We start from the raw sequence: 17,189 nt of genomic DNA, 5'->3' as shown, positions 1-17,189 counted from the left end.
TTTTATCCGACCGTATCAAAAAGATGCCTTCGCGGTCGCTATCACTCGCCGAACAGATTGCGCAACTGTCAAACCCGGCGCCAGCAGGTATGGTATCCTTAAACGCTGATATTCAAGATGCGATATAAGGCACTAACAAAATCCTTACAGAATTCGACCCAGAATCGGTACGAGACCCATACGCCTCCGACAACGATGATGGCTCAGATGCTGCCAGCGAAGCGGATTCCAATGCAGGAAGGGAACATTACGTCGAAGTAGGAAAAAGTAAACTTCGTAAGGACCAGGATTTACATCTACACCCGAAATACAATGGGGCGACGATAAGTCGGGACGACCTATACGGAGATGGAGGATCGGACAATGACGACGAAGAGAGCGAAGAGAGTGGTGTGGAAGAAGGAGATGATGATGAAGATTCCGACATAAGCGAGGGGGGTGATCATGATTCTGAGGATGGTGGGGTTAGGTTATCTGTTTCGCCTGCGTCGAAGGGGGGGAAAGTCGGAAAGCCGAGGCAGACTATGATATCGGGTTATGATGATGGTAGTGATGGGGAGGATATGGAAGATATGAGGTCGGATGAGGATATGGATGACGATGACGATGACGATGAGGACGACGACGAAGACGACGATGAAGATGAAGATATGGACGATGATGACGATGATGACGAAGACGCCCGGAAATCCCAAAGAGATGAGCTTCGGAGTATGATGGCCCAAGAAAAAAGTAGGTCCGAATTCTCTGACTTAGGGTGAGCACAGAAACTAACCGATACGAAGGAATGTCGTGGCCAACTTGTCGCAGTCCGCGAAAGCTGACGCAGAGAAAGGTTTGGCTGTGCGAGGCCAAAGGGTAAGAGCAATCGAACGAAAGGAATGAGTATCCGAGACTAACGTCAAGTAGGCTTTCTTCGACGAGTGCCTTAAATCTCGAATGCAAATAAAGAATGCTTTGATATCTGTCAACTCTCTTCCCAACGAACCACTAGATTCCTCCGATGATACCGTCCGAGCAGCTGAAGATGCGGCAATTGCTCTCTGGAATACGATATCGCAATTACGACACGATCTCGTCAAGTCCCGAGACGGAAGTGATTCGAAAAAGACATTGAACAAGAGGAAACATGAGGATATAACTCGGGATACCAGCTTGGACCAGGTTTGGGGAGCCATGAAGAAGATGGAATCGGACAGTGCAGTATATCGAACTTCAACCTTAGAGAAATGGTCAACAAGAGTACAAGCCTCAGCAAACATCGTCCCGATGGCGAAGAAGCTCAACCAATCTACAAAGGTGCAGACAATATCTTCTCAACTACGAGAGCATCTTGTGGATGTTTCTGGGGAAGTAGCCAAGTGCAAGGTGCCCCAGGAGTCGGCACCAGTACAGAAGGCTCAGAAGATCGACGAGGATTCGAGTATTTACGATGATACGGACTTCTATAAGCGACTGCTATTGGTACTACTGGAACAAAGAGGCAACAGTGCTACTAATGGAGGGGTTATCCAACTTGCCCCTGCTGATCTTCAGGAACTTAAGGTCAAGAAGAAACGAGCTAATGTGGACACAAAGGCTTCGAAGGGGAGGAAGTTAAGATATCATGTTCATGAGAAACTTCAGAACTTCATGATGCCGGATGATTCGCTGGCATGGCATGGTCAACAGATAGAGTAAGTTTTAGGCCTCCGAGTTACATCTAAAAATTCTTTAAATAACGAGCTAATGACGACAATTTAGTGAATTATTTTCTAGTTTAATGGGCCAAAGGAGACGAATGCTTGATGAGCAGTCTGAGGACGAAGAGGACGATGGCATGGTTCCAGTGTCGCAACTCTTCAGGAATGTTGCAGTGGCTTGATGGCTGGTTTTGTAATGTATATCAATGTATTGTATAACTATGATCGATCTTGGAGTGTAAGAATATATATAGTGTATACCATATAGAGGCCTTTATATTGAAGGTCTAATATTATAGCTAGCGGACCACCAATCTCAAATTCATATCTTAGATGTCACCTTATAATTTGCCCTAGCCTCGAGCACTAGGATAAACACTAGTCAATTCAATTCATCGCTTTTTGTGATACTTCATACGCAAATATTGTTCGTGAAACTACTTAATGATATATCGAGGGGCGTCGGGCGCTTGAAGTCTGTTAGGCAAGGTTGTGTTGGAAGTTTGTTACCATTCTCGCATAAAATTTCAGTATGTCGAGCTCGAGGACTCCAAATTACAACAAAGGTCAAGACGCCAACTCCATTCAGATATCACTAAAATGCACGCTCGAAACAGGGTCGCATGGGCTGTCCGGAGAGCGCTGAGGAGTGCAGATGCCGCGATATGCCCTAGGTCGGGTAGACCGTATCCTGCACCGATTGCATCGGCCACCCGTCGGTCATATGCGACAGAAGCCGCACAACAGAACTATCGGCTTGTTATTGGGCAACCGACGCCGGAAACACATCCGCATCTTCTCAAGCCGGGGGAGTGTAAGTAATTTAGCGATATTTAAACGATTATATGAGAATCCGTTGGGGATTAATGTTGTAACTCTTTTTTTCTTAGTAACTAGAGGAATTCAAGGTAGTGAATATCTTGAGCGAAGAAGAAAACTTGCAGAGTCTCTACCAGACGGCGGTGTTGCGATCTTTCAGGCTGCTTCACTGAAGTATCGGTCTGGGCCGGTGTTCTATGAGTTTCATCAGGATCCGGATTTCTTCTACCTGACAGGTTGGTCATCGAATTTGGATTTTTTATTTATTTTTTATGTAGGATTGGTGTCTAAACCTTTTGCTATAGGATTTTTGGAACCGGACGCTGTTGGGGTTGTAGGTACTTTTTTTTGGACGAAATATAGCATCCAATGCAAAGGAAATTTCGAACTGACATGGATATAGAAAAAACGGGACCCAATGGAGAACATATCTTTCATTTTTTCGTGAGACCAAAGGACGAACATTCTGAAGCCTGGGAAGGTCCAAGATCAGGTATCGAAGGGGCGTATGAAGTCTTCGGCGCTGACAATGTAAGATAACCTTTTTCATGCTGGTAAATATCATTATGAATGCATGTCACTCAAGAAAATTCTTAGGCTGGAGATTTTGAGCATTTCCAAAGCCATCTAGAGCCAATCATTAGGAGGGCAGAGGTGGTATTTACGGACATATCCGCCAAACAGGACGGTCTCAAGCAGACGCTGGTTGGTCTTCTGGCGAAATTTAAAGGAGAAATCCAGCCCATTGAGAAGCCCCAACCGCTCAAACCTAGGATTCATCTCTTACGGTCGTTCAAGAGCTTCGCTGAAATTACAAACATGCGAAGTGCTGGAAGGATCTCGGGACGAGCGTTCAACGAGGCGATGGAAAGACGGTGGAAGAGCGAGTCGGACCTTTGGGCGTTCTTGGAGTATCAGTTTAGGATGGGAGGGTGTGAGAAGTCGGCGTATGTTCCCGTGGTTGGAGGTGGTGATAATGCTTTGAAGATCCACTACACTCGGAATGATAAGCTATTGAAGGACGGTGATTTCGTCTTGGTGGATGCCGGCGGGGTAAGCATATCTAATTGTTTGAAGTTTTAAATGACATGCTGATATTTTTAGTCCTATGGCGGATATGTTACGGATATAACAAGAACGTGGCCCGTCAATGGCAAATTCACAGACCCACAAAAGGACCTTTACGAAGTTGTTCTCGGCGTGCAGAGGAAATGCGTCGGTCTTTGTCGAGAAGATGCAAAGATGTCACTTGATGAGTTACATGGGATCGCAGAGGAAGAACTCATGGTTGGGTTGAGGTCGCTTGGGTTTAATATTAGCCTTAGGGTATGTTCCTCCGTTATCTTCGGATCGATTGATATCATATCCTGACACCAGGGCGATAGGACTTGACGAGGACTTTATTTCCTCATCATCTGGGCCATTACGTGGGGATAGATGTTCACGACGTTGGCTCCTACGGTAGAGCCATAAAGCTGAAGACTGGCCAGTGCGTTACAATTGAACCGTATGTTCCCCCCTAGGTTTTATCTCATTCTATTCTAAACTAATAGGGAATATAGAGGCATATATGTTCCGAGGGATAACAAATACCCCCTCCACTTCCAGGGTATGGGTATACGAATTGAGGACAGTGTTTGTGTGGACGAAACCAGTCCAGTGATTCTTTCGGTGAATGCCGCCAAAGAAGTCGCCGACATAGAAGCACTGGCAGCTGAAGAGTAACGCTTTCTGCCAAGCTTAATTTTTTCATTATTCATGATATCAATTGATACTACTCTCATAATTCGTTGTGCGTATGCATGCATGTATCATATATTAAAGAACAGAGCTCGAGTCAGTGGCTTTGTCAGCCTTGCGGCATTACCATTTGATTGTTACTCAGAGCGCTAGCGACTTGTGCTGAGTCAATGCAATCCGGACTGCCGCTTTTGTATATAAAGGGTCTCTACAACCTCGAAATACTCCTAGTTACTCCTTATAATCACCTATCATACGATGAATTCCAAACCTTCACAAGTTACTAAATCGATCGTTATAAAAAAAATTAGGTTTATAGAATGTGGCGCGTTATTTTTGTCCTGAGATCGAATCCTTAAAATAAAATAACGCAGCCTTGTCCGCACTTTTCCCCTCAACCATCACCAACTCCACACACTTCTGCACCCACATCCACCCCACACCAGTATCAAAATAAGTAACCTTTCTGCGACGTGATGACCAAGTCCAAACGCATATACACCAATGAGTACAAGCCAAGCATCGAGCGACCCTACGGGCCAGCTTCTGGTGGGCAAATACCTTCCCTAACCCGCACGCACACGAGCTTTAAAAATCCTTAAGGAAGCGTAGGGAAGAACCCCGCTAACAGCCTCGTCTGGCCAAATCGTATAGAAAGAATATTGCCCACCGCTAGACAGCGCCACTGTTCTGGCAATTTTACTTGATTACGACAACGTCGAAGACGCCCGCACCGTTTTGGATACTCTCAAGGCCGAAACCATAGTAGATGAGGCTGACGGAGCCGATCTGTCGGACTTCACCCAGAATGTCTTTACCGACGAGGACACCAACACTACGCTTACCAGCACCAGTAAAAGCGAGAAAGGCGGTGGTGGTGGTGATCGGGAGACAACGGCTGATGATCTAGTGTACCCGTTAACTGTGATGTTCCCATCGATCGCAGTGTTTACATTACGCCATACGCTTCGGAAATGTGGTGGTGATGTTGACCGTGCTATTGACGAGTTACTCAACGTTGGGTTTTTGGACGGTGAAGGGGAAGGGTTGAAGGGTGTTGATGCTTTTTCGGAAGATTCTATGCATCAGAGTGGTAGGCGTAGGGGGAAGAAGAAGGTTAATCGTCTATCTCAAGTTGGGAATATATTGGAGGAGCTTGATGCCGCCGGTGGAGGTTCCGCACCGTCGAAGTGGGAACAAATGGAGACGGAGGTTACCTTTTTGGCTACGAAACTTAATGTTTCTCCTCAGGTTGCTAAATCGACGTACCATAAGCATGGGAGTCTGTCAGGCACATTGGCTGCACTGATCGAATGTCATGGAGATGGGGATACGATTCCCGAGGACGCATCGCATCTTGAAACTATTAGCTCCATCATGGTAAAGCACCCAAGGTTGCTGCAGTCTCATGTCGTTGGACTGGTTAAGATGTGCAAAGACGACATTCCAAGCGCATTTAAACTCGCAGAGCTACTGAACAGAAGACAGCTTCACAAACTTACCGTGGAAACTACTCCTCGAACCCCGAATCCGAAGAGTCCAACATCTCCAACAGCCGTATCCTCTTCGAATTCCTGGACTATCGTAGGCAGTCCTCGAAAGACTCCAACTTCGCCGAGGAGCCCTACGTCCCCACGAATGTCCTATCGAACTGCAGCCCTCGCCGCTAACGACCACGCTGCAGCCCGGAACGAAGCCTATAACAAGGCTTCAGCTGCGTATCGTCGCTCTAAAAGTGATCACCTCATGGGCGCTGTTGCTACTTATTATGCCGAGGAGGGCAAAAATCACGGAACCCGGTTGAGGGCGTATAGCGATATGGCCGCTGAAGCTTTGGTTGACGAAAACTCTACTGAGTACACGCTTGACCTACATGGAGTGACCGTTCAGCAGGCTCTGAAGATCACGAATGAAAGAGTCACTAGCTGGTGGGTTAAAACCAATAGCAATGATAGTAGGGTTGTGATTCCCTTTAACATTATTACTGGTATTGGGACTCATAGTAAGGGCGGGCAGTCGAGACTTGGCCCTGCTGTGTCCAAGATGCTGATTAAAGACAATTGGAAAATCCAGGTTCGGCCTGGAAGCATCACGGTTCTAGGCGTTCAGAGAAAGTAAGACAGGGTAAAAGAGGTGGGTATCATATCTGTAAATTTTTTTTCTTCTTATTTTGTTCTTCGAGCGGACTAGATTGGGGTTTTTTTTTTTAAGATCCATATTCTTGATGCATGTACATTTCCAAGTCTGTTATTTTCAGGGTGCACGGGAGGTTTTAAATGGAGTACCCAAGTTTGGTCTTTTATGTTGATCCAAAATCATGTGCCTCCTTCTAAAGACCGGAGCTGAGCTGCATAAGGTCGCGGTCTATCAGATTCCAGTCTCTCGCATCCATCCTGTTCTTCCCTTCGACGGTGTAGTGTTTGAAGCATGCCCACTCTCCCGGACTGATTTGTATAGCCACACTCCCAGGTTCCTTTTTGTCCTTCTTCCCGGTCTGTGGCGAAATATATGGAAGATAAAGCCATTGTGTCGCTATCGTTGCACCTTTCAAGTGTGTTTTGTACTCATCCGGAGTCGGGAGGCGGAAAGGTCCCATAGTCATTCTAGAGGGGCGTTTGAGCTTCTTCTGGGGGTTGCGTTTGAGCTTTTGCCTGAAGCAGAATAAATGGTCAAAGACCAGGCTTCGTAGGAATACCTCCCTCCCTGTCATGTTTCCGAAATTAATCCTCGAGTCTTCAGTTGTTAAAAGCGGCGCATGTTTTCGTGGCTCGCCCGTTTTTATTTCGGGGAGTCTTTGTTGAACCACGTGGTCGTAGTATTGGTTTTTTATTACATCGGCGAGGAGGGTTGCTCCTATATCACCGAGTTTGGATTCGAGTATTCGATAGGGTGAATTTGGATCCGTGATCGGTGGTGGAAAGGTTGTGGTGTCGATTTCGATATTGACGGGGTCGCTTTTGGCGATTATCCTGCCTGCGTCGAATTTTTGGGGGTGGAGGGTTTGGACTACTACCCCTGTGGTCCTGTCGTCGTTGATAATGGCATGCTGGATTGGTGATGCGCCCCAGTATCTGGGATAACTTTAGTATCTAAAAAAAACGTTCGATAAAACTGAGATGAAGAATTACTTTGGTAAGAACGACGGATGTACGTTCAGCCCTCCGAATCTTGCATATTCAAGAATACGACTGGGGATGAACAGTCCGAATGATACTGCAATGATCAAGTCTACGGCACGGGGTGGCTCCCAAGTAAGTTAGCTTGATACTCTAAAAAAAAAAAAAAAAAAGAACAGGACGAGTGATCAAACGTACCTCCCAATCGTTGAATTGTTCTTCATCTAGAGAGAATATGTTTAGAGATTTGCTATCAGCGAAACCCCTGATCGGATCTAAAACGCCGGGAACGATTAGTATATAAACATATACAAAGATGAGATATATTTTCATGAATTTCTTCTTCGTCTGAATTGAAAGAATCACATACTCGGCCTCTGACCCTTCAATCCTCTCCCACTGGGCTTTTCATGCTTAACAACAACGTCGATGGACTCGATACTCGAGTCCTCCGTAGACTCTTTGATCGCCTGAAGCGCCTTTAGAGACCTCAAGCTGAAATCGTCGGAACCACAGAATAGTATCTTGATCCCTGCATTGAATCTACTCGTGTGAAAACTCCGTGAGAGGATTGGACGACACGACGACCTAAGATACGCCGGTCGAAAAACGAGCCTAGGGAGGGTCATGATGCATATGGTAAACGTCCGCGTGGCGGGGGTTGGTAACCGGTGTGTTGAATGGTGTTGGAATTCAAATCTGTGCAGTTCGGGTTGACTGGGCATTTACTGAACCGGGATTATTGGGCGCGAAACTGGAAGTTTATAGAATACGTATATTCGGGATTCCGAAGCACATAGAAGGCTCTTGAAGATTTCTTTCTTTATAGATATTACAAAGTGTAGGGCTTAGTTATATATATCGTTATATCCATTCTACGCCGAACCAATTCGCATTCTATGGAAACATCTCTATGACTTGATACTCTTGAATCAATGAACGAACCCGATTGCCAAACTCCCCCAATGTTATCGCTAAAAACGCAGATGGACCAATGCTCCAAAGGCACAATTTAAGATAATAAGAAGAAAGGCTAAGAGTCTGAATCTGAGTCGTATCCCACTAGTCCAAGTCCAGACCCTTTAACGTCGTCCTGCAGTACACCGACTGGATCTCCTTGATTTTCAGTCACTTCCTCGTTTCCAACTGTGGCTATATCTTGATCTGACACCTGAGGCCGTGGTCGTTTTCGCTTCAGCCATATTCCCACGTCCGCGCTGTCCTGCTCTTTCCTTGAAGGATCGAATGTGTCCTGTAAAAACGGATCCATCTTCTGCCTAGTCGACCTTCTCAAGTCCCGTTGCAACCGTTCCTTGCTCTGCTTCATTGCGATATCTTTCTTCAACATCGGTTTTCCATCCCGTCTTATCGTTTTTTCGACGACTTTCTCCGCCTCTCCAAAGAGTGGCCGCGAGTGTGCTTCATCAACGGCCTTCTCATACTGCCCATCCGAGAAATCCACCAGCTTTGCGAGTCGTATATCTTCATCCATCTCCGGAAGTAGGGTAATCGCCAGACTGTGTTTATCCCTGATAGCCTCCGTCTCCTTCTCAACCTCCTTCCTCGCCTTTTTCTCCTCCCTAAATATCTTCCTAACCTTTTGCGAGTGTGTATACGGATCCTCCCACAACCTATCCGATAGCCTGGATAACTCATCTAGCCTCTTCGCATGTTGTGATTTCTCCGCGTTATCTGTCGCTTTTTGTTCCAATTTCGCAAATGGATTTTCCAGTCTCTCCAGCTCTTCGGGGTCTTTAATCTTGATCACCCCTTCCCTATCCGGATCCGGTTCGCTCTGCCTTTTCCCACCTTCAACAACCTTATAAGTCGTATTTTTTGGGTCCGTGTGAATCTCAATCCAACCGTTACAAACACTATGTTTCACCCGGAAACTAAATATCGGGGTCGTATAATAGTTCCCAATCTTTTTCTTTTCGGCATTGAAACGGACGCCCTGGGCGATATGGTTGTTACAGTGGGAACACCAGATGTTGAAGGGAGTTTCGAATCGGACGGTTAGGGTTCCCTGGGATGATAGTTTCGAGGCACGGTTTCCGAGAGCGTGGGATTTACCGGCTTGTTTGTTCCAGTTGATTTTGGAAGGGTCCCAGTCCGGTGGGAGGTATCTGTGGAGGTGGAAGGTATGGTGGGGTTAGTATATGTGATACTGCTACGGCTGGTGAGCCGAAAGTTTCTTGGGATGGGAAGGGGGATGGCCAAAGGACCGACCATGATCATGAAAGTACCTGCCCATGTTGAAGCCCTGCATGGTGACGAGCTTGGGGAGCTAGGTATGCCCTAGCTAGCGATTAGGTAAGAAGAGAGTTCGGTAGATAAAGCGCAAGGCTGACGTTGGCTATCGTCGCGGACGTGTCGTTATGATGGGGTCGCAAGAGCCACAGTTTGCAAGGTTGTATGCGATTTGGATGGATTTAGCTTTCAGCCTTGTTTCTTGGAGGAACATTGGCAACGCATATAAAGAACCACACTTGAGCCTCTCCCCATATGTATATAACCCCTCAGCTCGAAGTCCTGTCGACTCGATTTTTGACGATTCGGTCTTTCCTTTCTACAATAATCGGTACTTCTAGTAAAGTCAAATATAAATACCAAATAACCTTCAACCCCCCATTCCCTTTCATAACAATCCACAAGAGTGTCATCCTGCGCAACATGCATTACGAATGGATCGGCGGGTGCGTAGCTTCGACGTACCGCGATCACTATGTCGCCGGACGCGACAAACTCGCGGATTATGCGTTTAACGGCAGGTTCGATCAAGCGCTTGAGTGTATCGAGGATGGGAATATTCCCAACAGTTGGAGGTTGAGGAGTAAGCATTTCTTGTATACATTCGTATTTAAAATCTATCGCTAACAACGATCTATAGAACCCGAAGACACCAGACCCCCATCCGGCTGGACAACCCTTCACCAAGCTGCAATGTTATCTACTTCTACCGTTTCACATATTGAAAGACTTGTATCCCTCGGAGCTTATAGAAATCTTCGGACAATGGATACGAATGAGACGGCGTATGATATTGCGAAGAAGCATCATAGATCCAGAGAAATATTGGATGCGTTGAAGCCGCATTACGAACGCCGGTTGGATGAACAGACGATTAAGAATCTTCAGAAAGGATTGGATGAGGTTGTTATGAGTCGGGTGGCGTCGTTGGTACGATTGTACCCTTTTTCTTCTTTCGTTTTAGAAAATGTTTTAGAAAGCTGACAGTTGTGTGATTAGATCGAGGAACATAGGTTCCGAATCCCCACCATCGAGGTTCTTCTTGAATTGCCAGGTCTTAGTATTTGGTGTCCTATCCCTGGGTTCTATGGGGTAAGCTATTATATTTCAGCAGTTAGTATCGATTCATTGTCACTAATTTAGAAATATTAATTAGGGATTCAATATCGAACTGCGAGAAGATAACACCATTGAAACAGAAAGCTCCTGTCGAGTCGCAGGCGGTTCCGAGCAGACACACGTTATCCAGCCGGACGGAACGTGGAAAATTACCGCGTCGGGTTACTAAAGATTCGAAGGGTTTATGCGGAACCATTCTTAAGAAAAACCACCGGATAAACCGGTCTGATTTCGTTCTGTCATCAAGAGGAGATATGTAGAATCTTGTCTCGTCCCTAGCGTAAGTTCCCATATAAGATACATGAAAGCTGTGTTTGTTAAAAAAAAAAAAAGAGTTCCGTCCTAAGCTCCCGTTAACGCCCGATAGTGAGAAATACTAGTACTGTAAAATAAATCGAAGAGGGAAGAAAGGTCCAGGGAAGTGTCCGATAAAAAAGATCGCAAGGAGGTGGGTTTATTTATCTTTCTTCGGACGCTTCGAAGACCTTGATACATCGCTGAGAACGCTGGCACTGCGTTTCGACCGATCACCTCCCATAGCCTCCTGGGCTTTAAAAATCCTAGTCTCCTGTTCGACCTTCTCAAGTTGCTTCCTGATATCCATCAACGCAGCGATTTCCTTCGCAAGAATCTCGTATTTTGCGCAAGTCTTTGATGTAGGCATTGATAATATTTGTGGAATGTTGAGCTCGGCCATGATAGCCGGACTCTTGTTAATAAAAGAGTTAGCTTTGGGCAAGTTCATCTTCATGGTTCGGAAGAACACGCCAGGTTGAAGTTTCTCATGATGCGAAAGGTTATACTGTGCCTCTTCGGCTTTGGAGAGCTGTTTGATGTTACTCTTGTTCTTATCTTTGAGTGGCGTCGGGGCCGAGGCACTTGCTGTTGACTCGTTTCGCTGATGTCCGTGTGCCCTGGCCGGCTCGGCGATACTACCCTGTCGCGAGATGGCCGGGCTAGCAGCGGAAGCCGTCGGTGGAGCCTTGGCGGTTTCTTCCTTTTCGGCGGGTTGTCCCGGTGGTGCGACGATGGACTTCCTCTTCTTGTTTCGGTCGGAATTCAAGATATTCTGGGCGAGGGTGGCGAGACCCTGCGATCCTTGGTATGCTGCGATCGAACCGGTAGATTGTGGGTAATCCAGCCTGTTGAATAACTCCTCTCTCTCCTCGAGTAGTTGTTGGTGGCTGTCGTGTATCCTCCTCAACTCGGCGATTAAATGCTGTTCGTGCTCGACCTCCGCAGGCGTTCTGTAAAGCTGCATCTGAACGATTCTCTTCCTTTCCACTTCTTGCTCCTTGTTGTAATGCATGGCACTATACAAAGCACTTTCCTCCGCCGACATCATGGTGACGGGAGTCCTCATTTCCATCACATTCCTGCAAACCGAGTAGTACCTTGCCTTCAAATCCTCCATCGTCCTATCCTTCCCTTCGAATTCGTACCGGTCCGCTATAACAACCCATCTGAGATCGTATTCCTTTATCAATTTGAACAAATAATCCGTCTCCTGTCTCGACCAGTCGTCATCCTTCAAAACAGCATCATACTCCGCGTCCGAGTATTCCAAAACATTGATCTTAATATTAAACTTCGCAAACTGATAATCCAGGGGCAACGTTTGCTGGCCGGCCCCTTCCTGTTCTCCATCAGTACCACCGCTAGCCTCCTGCAAAGAACTCTGCCTAACCCAATGTTTCAACTCCAAATCATCCTTTCGTGCCGGATTCTTGAACGTCTGTTCTCGCCAGGGTGCGACGGATCCCAGGAATTTCGGTTTATCTTTGAATCTATGTTCGACGACGGCGACGGGAGGGGCGTTTTCGCCGAGAAGCGCGTATAGTTCACGGGTTATACCATCGGGACGTTTTTCGACGGTTCGTTGTTTTTTGAGGGGTGGTTGGCGTGGTTCGAGTGCTCCCGGGTCGATGCCGAGGACATCGCGGACGTCGGTTACGGTTCCGCTCATCGCTGGTATAAAGTAGTCTCCCTTATCCGAAAGGGTTGGTAATAGGTGTCGGATGGGGAGAAGGGCGAGACGGTTGTGATGGTTGTTGATGGTTGATTGAGGGAACGCTTTCGAGCTTCTGGGTTCGCTAATTTAAGGTCTTGGCGTGGCCGGCAGCCCAGAAAAATTTCGACAGGCTCCGCTTAGCTTCGAATTCATATGCACAGCGCCCTCTGCAAAAAAACCTACCTCCAACCTTCAACCGCCAAAACAATCTACACAATAGTCTCAAGACCGGTCTGTACACTAAAAACATGGGTCGCGAACTTCAAAAGAAAAAGAACCGCTCGTCGATTAACAAAGTCACACGGCGGAAACAGAACGTACGTAAACGACCGAACATCACAGGTAGTAAACTGGTCGCGGATTCGTGGGACAAGAACCAGACACTGGCGCAAAAGTATGGATCCCGCCCTTCCCGATATTCGATTCCTAGGGGACTGACAATCTTTTTATAGCTATGCCCGTCTCGGCCTAACACATCGTCTCAAGACCGCCACCGGCGGAAAAGAACAACATCCCTCAAAAGTCAAAGAATCCAAACCCGCCAAATCGAGTGCGCTGGGCCATCAAGAAGCACGAATCACAAGAGGCGAAGATGGGTCTATACTAAAAGTCGAATACTCAAAGAATCTACTGTATGATACATTGGACGGCAATGATAACGACGAGGAGGAAACTACCGATACCCCATCGGCTTTAGAAACCGAAACAGACCTAGTACGCGCACTGAAGCACAGGGCAACATTGGGAGTAAAGAAGGAGAGAGTACAGAGTGATCGAGAATCCGATTGGGTAGAGCGACTGGTGGCGAAGCATGGCGACGACTATCAGGCGATGTTTTGGGATAAGGAGCTGAATATCCGACAACAGAGTATCGGGGACATCAAGAGAAGGATTAAGAAGTGGCAGGCTAGTCAGAAGGCATAAATACCAACTCGCTTTTGAATGTACGGTTGGGGAGGGAGGGGAACTAGCGGTGTAAGATATCGATGTATAGGAACGGCGTTACCGGGGTTCTTTTTGGCGGCAGGGAAATCAAAAGTCGAATTTCTGGAAAAGATTTTTTCAAGTGCATATCAAAGCAATTGAGATGAAATTTTATCAAAAAAGAAAGATTGCAAACTACTCGGGTGCCCGTCTGGATTCACGATTCACCATGATCCAAACAATCATTGAGTCCTTCGATGCACCACCCATGCTTAAGAGTCGCCATTGATGACTCCACCACCCTTGCCTGCTGCCATAGATTTCGTACTACCGTTATTTCCACAAAATTTTAACCCCAAGCAAGTCCCAGCGTTTATCAAGCTCTCCTCCAAAAACCACCTCCAGTCGTAACGCATCATCATCACCATCATCACATCCGTTCTCCCATTGCACCCAACGAACGACCTTTCTCCTCCAACAGCGGCGATCCCGAAATATCCGCCTTGATAAGTTTGTCCCCTTGGGATAGCAGTAACCACACCGATACTCCCACTTGCCTCCTTCTTCCGCGGGGGCGACGAAACGAAGGCTTCCATATAGGATCTGTAAAGGTCTACGGGGAGGAGTAGGCTCGGTTCCATCTACAGTTACTGGTATACATTTGTTACTTCTAAACTGCTCGCTGGTGCAGATTATCGCTCCCCATAAAGTGCAGATTATCTGTTCTCTGTGAGGAAGGAGGGGATACGAGTGCGTAGTTCGATAGCGAGTCACATAATCGAGGTCATCTTGATAGTACTGGAAGTGTTGGTCTAGAAATATTTAAATGAAGTCCACAGCTGGTTACGAGACCGAGCCTATAGATCTATCAGTACCTGTGTGCGGAGCGTGCTGGTTGGATGTTGGATTTTGAGAGCCGGGCTGAGGGAGACTGGTCCGGAGCTGTAGGGTCAAAACGATGGAGACCGAGGATTTCAAGAGGTCTAGTAGTTCGATGGGAAGCCTGGGAGGGGGGAAGGGATTGCTGGAGATAAACCTGGAGGTTGACTTTGGAGCCTGGGTACGAGACTAACCGGAGCTATATCAAAGTTCTGGAACAAACAAGTCCAAGTCGACCATGTATGCAAGTATTCATTATATCTGTATCGTAAATAATAACGTCTCATCTGCGCCAAAATATCAACCATCTTCAAGAAATAAAAAAGCATGGTACATCGTCGACCTCGTTTTCATATCTTTCAAAAGAATGAACCATGCAAGAATAAAAACAGAATATGGGCACACACGTGCATACACAATTGCTCCCGTCCCAGAGTAAGAAAAAAGAAAAAGAAATATTCGCAATGCAAAGATCTGTATATACTCCAGCTGATACAATACCATACCATATGATTAACCCATATAATTACTCCGAGCAGATTTATACTCAGGACTCTTCTCTGCACGATTTCCACAGCATAGTCACCTATGTTATGGCTACCTCCTAGCCGTATTATCCCCATCGAAATCCGGATCATATTCTTCTATCCGTGTCGACGTCGATCCTTTCTTCGAATGCCCCCGTTTCTGCTTCTGTGCGATAATCGCATGCTCATCGTCTTCGTCCGTGGAGTATACGTAGGAACTATCTTCGAAACTCCGTGTCCGCGATTGACCTTTCTGTCTCTTATCCCTTTTCCCCGCTGTACCAGCTCCACTGCTAGGCTGAACCTGTGGTATATTCGAATCATGTGGAATTTCCAATTCATCGTCATCGTCGTCATCGTTATCACTTCTTGCGATCGGTACCCTTTCTTCGTCGTCTAGATGTGGTGCTTTTGTTTCTTGCTTTTTGATGAAGATGTCGATGATGTAGTATTGTACTGCGTTCATTATTAAGGGGAAAATGAACATGACGAATGCGATTTGGACTTTTCGATTTCCTTCGGTCCAGCCGAGGAGGAAGTCGCCGAATTTTCCGAGGACGATGGGGAAGATTGCGAAGAGGATTGCGACGATGAGTTTCATGAACATGAGACCGGCGAAGTATAATACTTTTTATGATTTTTGTTAGAATTTTTGATACGATACGGTATTTAGTGGGGTAGATAAGGGGACATACCGGATTGTTTGATCCAGCTGGAAGCCTTTGGAGGGCTTCCATAGTCGCCGGAGGTGATGCCGTAGCTGAATGGATTGTCTGGCGGGAGTAGTTCGCAGAGATATGTAATCGCTCGGAGGGCGTATATCAGAATTGCGATTCCGACTGTCGTCTATATCACAAAAACCTAGCTGTTAACATCCAACACTTCTCCTAAAACCACCGATACTTCCGAATTTAAGGTCGTCGGAATGTTAACCAAGAAAAAAACATACATCGATCGCCAGATTCAGCAGATAGAAACTGCAAGGATTCGGGTGGTAATCATCGTCTCTCCGTACCGACTGTGCCGGATGCGGTGTTGTATCGAATTTCCCAGATGATAGTAAAGCGAGAACGAGGTTGGCAATGTGTACGAGGATAGAACCGACGACTTGTTTTGAGACGTCGAAGAACCAGATCTTGACGGGACGTTGGGGTCGTTCGCGCCATCGTTTGTAGACGAGGGAGGAGAGAGCTAGGAAGCCGAGGGCGGCCTGGACGAAGAGAGCTGATCAAAAAGATGAATGTAAGCTACTATATTTTTTATCTTTTTCGAAAGATACCTAGGTAGGTATTTCCTGGAAGGATTCTGGGGAGATGCTGTTGGATGCAAGCATACCAAAGGAGCCAAGGAGCTCACACTCTCCTTCATCATGGTCTTTCGGGTCGTCTCTTGTTGCCAGCATCCTTGCTGTCAGAGTATTCGTAAAGAAAGCCATCTCGTGGCTTTCAGGCCTTCCCTTCTGTCGAGGGGGAGGAAGAGAAGATAAAGACGAAGTCGAGGAGGTGCCTTTATCTTCGGGGGAATAGATAATTCGAAGGTGCTCCTGCCGCTAACAAAAGCGGTCGAGGTTTTGAGGTGAGGTTGAGGTTAGGTTTGGGTCCCGCGGCGGATCAGAAGGACTCTCTGGGAGCTGTGTGGCGACTTTGCGTGGACCAAGCGACCAGCCTGGAAGGAACGTACAGCCCGCGTGACTGGGCCAAATTGGGGGAAGCCAGAAAGGCAGCTGGGGAATATGCAATATACAATACTCTACCATACAATATTATAGTTGTACGGGGGAAATGAAAGGGATTGAGTGAGAAGAAGTGAGAGGATGTGATATGCTGGTACACTCCCGAGAGGTCTAAAAGGCAGTGTCGTGATAAAAGGTCCTAACGGGTCTTTAAAAGGGAGGCCGAATCGACTGCATTCCTTTATAAGTTATAAAAGCCATGGCCGTCCGCGGGACCGCAGCTTCAAAGCAAAGTGTTTAGGCTGCGGCGATGAAACCAGACTAGCTATGACACTCTCACTCACTCGCAGCTGCCCTGCATCTGGCGCCGTGCAGTTATTACATGCAATTATGCTACCGGAATAGGGCATTATTCTTCTTTCCCCAACTGTCAGAAGGGAAGGAGCTGTC

At 46.8% G+C, this 17,189-nt stretch overlaps 10 protein-coding genes across 11 annotated transcripts; 5 read left to right on the top strand and 5 right to left on the bottom strand.

Annotated features, from left to right (window-relative positions):
* Positions 1-23: 23 nt before the first annotated feature.
* Positions 24-1,864, top strand: DFL_004719 (uncharacterized protein; the record flags this gene model as incomplete). Its single annotated transcript, XM_067633861.1, has 6 exons — positions 24-87; positions 151-732; positions 786-858; positions 910-923; positions 995-1,676; positions 1,744-1,864. 6 exons carry the CDS (start codon positions 24-26, stop codon positions 1,862-1,864), a joined length of 1,536 nt encoding a protein of 511 aa, XP_067491988.1.
* Positions 1,865-2,282: 418 nt separating this feature from the next.
* On the top strand, positions 2,283-4,226 carry DFL_004718 (uncharacterized protein; the record flags this gene model as incomplete). Its single annotated transcript, XM_067633860.1, has 8 exons — positions 2,283-2,496; positions 2,573-2,737; positions 2,807-2,839; positions 2,905-3,032; positions 3,099-3,554; positions 3,606-3,827; positions 3,887-4,008; positions 4,064-4,226. The coding sequence occupies 8 exons, from the start codon at positions 2,283-2,285 to the stop codon at positions 4,224-4,226; spliced, it is 1,503 nt and encodes a 500-aa protein (XP_067491987.1).
* A 491-nt stretch (positions 4,227-4,717) lies between these two features.
* On the top strand, positions 4,718-6,359 carry DFL_004717 (uncharacterized protein; the record flags this gene model as incomplete). Of its 2 annotated transcripts, XM_067633859.1 has the most annotated exons (2): positions 4,718-4,790; positions 4,918-6,359. In XM_067633859.1, the coding sequence occupies 2 exons, from the start codon at positions 4,718-4,720 to the stop codon at positions 6,357-6,359; spliced, it is 1,515 nt and encodes a 504-aa protein (XP_067491986.1). The 2 variants fall into 2 exon arrangements, with proteins under 2 accessions (XP_067491986.1, XP_067491985.1); XM_067633858.1 differs by lacking the exon at positions 4,718-4,790 and having other exon boundaries at positions 5,619-6,359.
* Positions 6,360-6,570: 211 nt separating this feature from the next.
* Positions 6,571-7,986, bottom strand: DFL_004716 (uncharacterized protein; the record flags this gene model as incomplete). Its single annotated transcript, XM_067633857.1, has 4 exons — positions 6,571-7,312; positions 7,370-7,485; positions 7,556-7,632; positions 7,728-7,986. 4 exons carry the CDS (start codon positions 7,984-7,986, stop codon positions 6,571-6,573), a joined length of 1,194 nt encoding a protein of 397 aa, XP_067491984.1.
* A 404-nt stretch (positions 7,987-8,390) lies between these two features.
* DFL_004715 (uncharacterized protein) lies at positions 8,391-9,626 on the bottom strand (the record flags this gene model as incomplete). The annotated part of the gene is made up of 2 exons (XM_067633856.1): positions 8,391-9,483; positions 9,604-9,626. The coding sequence occupies 2 exons, from the start codon at positions 9,624-9,626 to the stop codon at positions 8,391-8,393; spliced, it is 1,116 nt and encodes a 371-aa protein (XP_067491983.1).
* Positions 9,627-10,030: 404 nt separating this feature from the next.
* On the top strand, positions 10,031-10,895 carry DFL_004714 (uncharacterized protein; the record flags this gene model as incomplete). Its single annotated transcript, XM_067633855.1, has 4 exons — positions 10,031-10,190; positions 10,248-10,537; positions 10,607-10,699; positions 10,764-10,895. 4 exons carry the CDS (start codon positions 10,031-10,033, stop codon positions 10,893-10,895), a joined length of 675 nt encoding a protein of 224 aa, XP_067491982.1.
* A 285-nt stretch (positions 10,896-11,180) lies between these two features.
* On the bottom strand, positions 11,181-12,692 carry DFL_004713 (uncharacterized protein; the record flags this gene model as incomplete). The annotated part of the gene is made up of 2 exons (XM_067633854.1): positions 11,181-12,362; positions 12,414-12,692. 2 exons carry the CDS (start codon positions 12,690-12,692, stop codon positions 11,181-11,183), a joined length of 1,461 nt encoding a protein of 486 aa, XP_067491981.1.
* Positions 12,693-12,890: 198 nt separating this feature from the next.
* DFL_004712 (uncharacterized protein) lies at positions 12,891-13,661 on the top strand (the record flags this gene model as incomplete). Its single annotated transcript, XM_067633853.1, has 3 exons — positions 12,891-12,968; positions 13,052-13,131; positions 13,190-13,661. 3 exons carry the CDS (start codon positions 12,891-12,893, stop codon positions 13,659-13,661), a joined length of 630 nt encoding a protein of 209 aa, XP_067491980.1.
* Positions 13,662-13,933: 272 nt separating this feature from the next.
* Positions 13,934-14,257, bottom strand: DFL_004711 (uncharacterized protein; the record flags this gene model as incomplete). The annotated part of the gene is made up of 1 exon (XM_067633852.1): positions 13,934-14,257. The coding sequence occupies one exon, from the start codon at positions 14,255-14,257 to the stop codon at positions 13,934-13,936; it is 324 nt and encodes a 107-aa protein (XP_067491979.1).
* An 880-nt stretch (positions 14,258-15,137) lies between these two features.
* On the bottom strand, positions 15,138-16,469 carry DFL_004710 (uncharacterized protein; the record flags this gene model as incomplete). Its single annotated transcript, XM_067633851.1, has 4 exons — positions 15,138-15,694; positions 15,763-15,913; positions 16,083-16,291; positions 16,403-16,469. The coding sequence occupies 4 exons, from the start codon at positions 16,467-16,469 to the stop codon at positions 15,138-15,140; spliced, it is 984 nt and encodes a 327-aa protein (XP_067491978.1).
* Positions 16,470-17,189: the final 720 nt, after the last annotated feature.

Source organism: Arthrobotrys flagrans, assembly GCF_004000055.1.
Source record: "Arthrobotrys flagrans strain CBS H-5679 chromosome Unknown unitig_0, whole genome shotgun sequence".
In the NCBI taxonomy this organism is placed as follows: domain Eukaryota; kingdom Fungi; phylum Ascomycota; class Orbiliomycetes; order Orbiliales; family Orbiliaceae; genus Arthrobotrys; species Arthrobotrys flagrans.
This window is presented reverse-complemented; position numbering and strand designations above follow the sequence as displayed.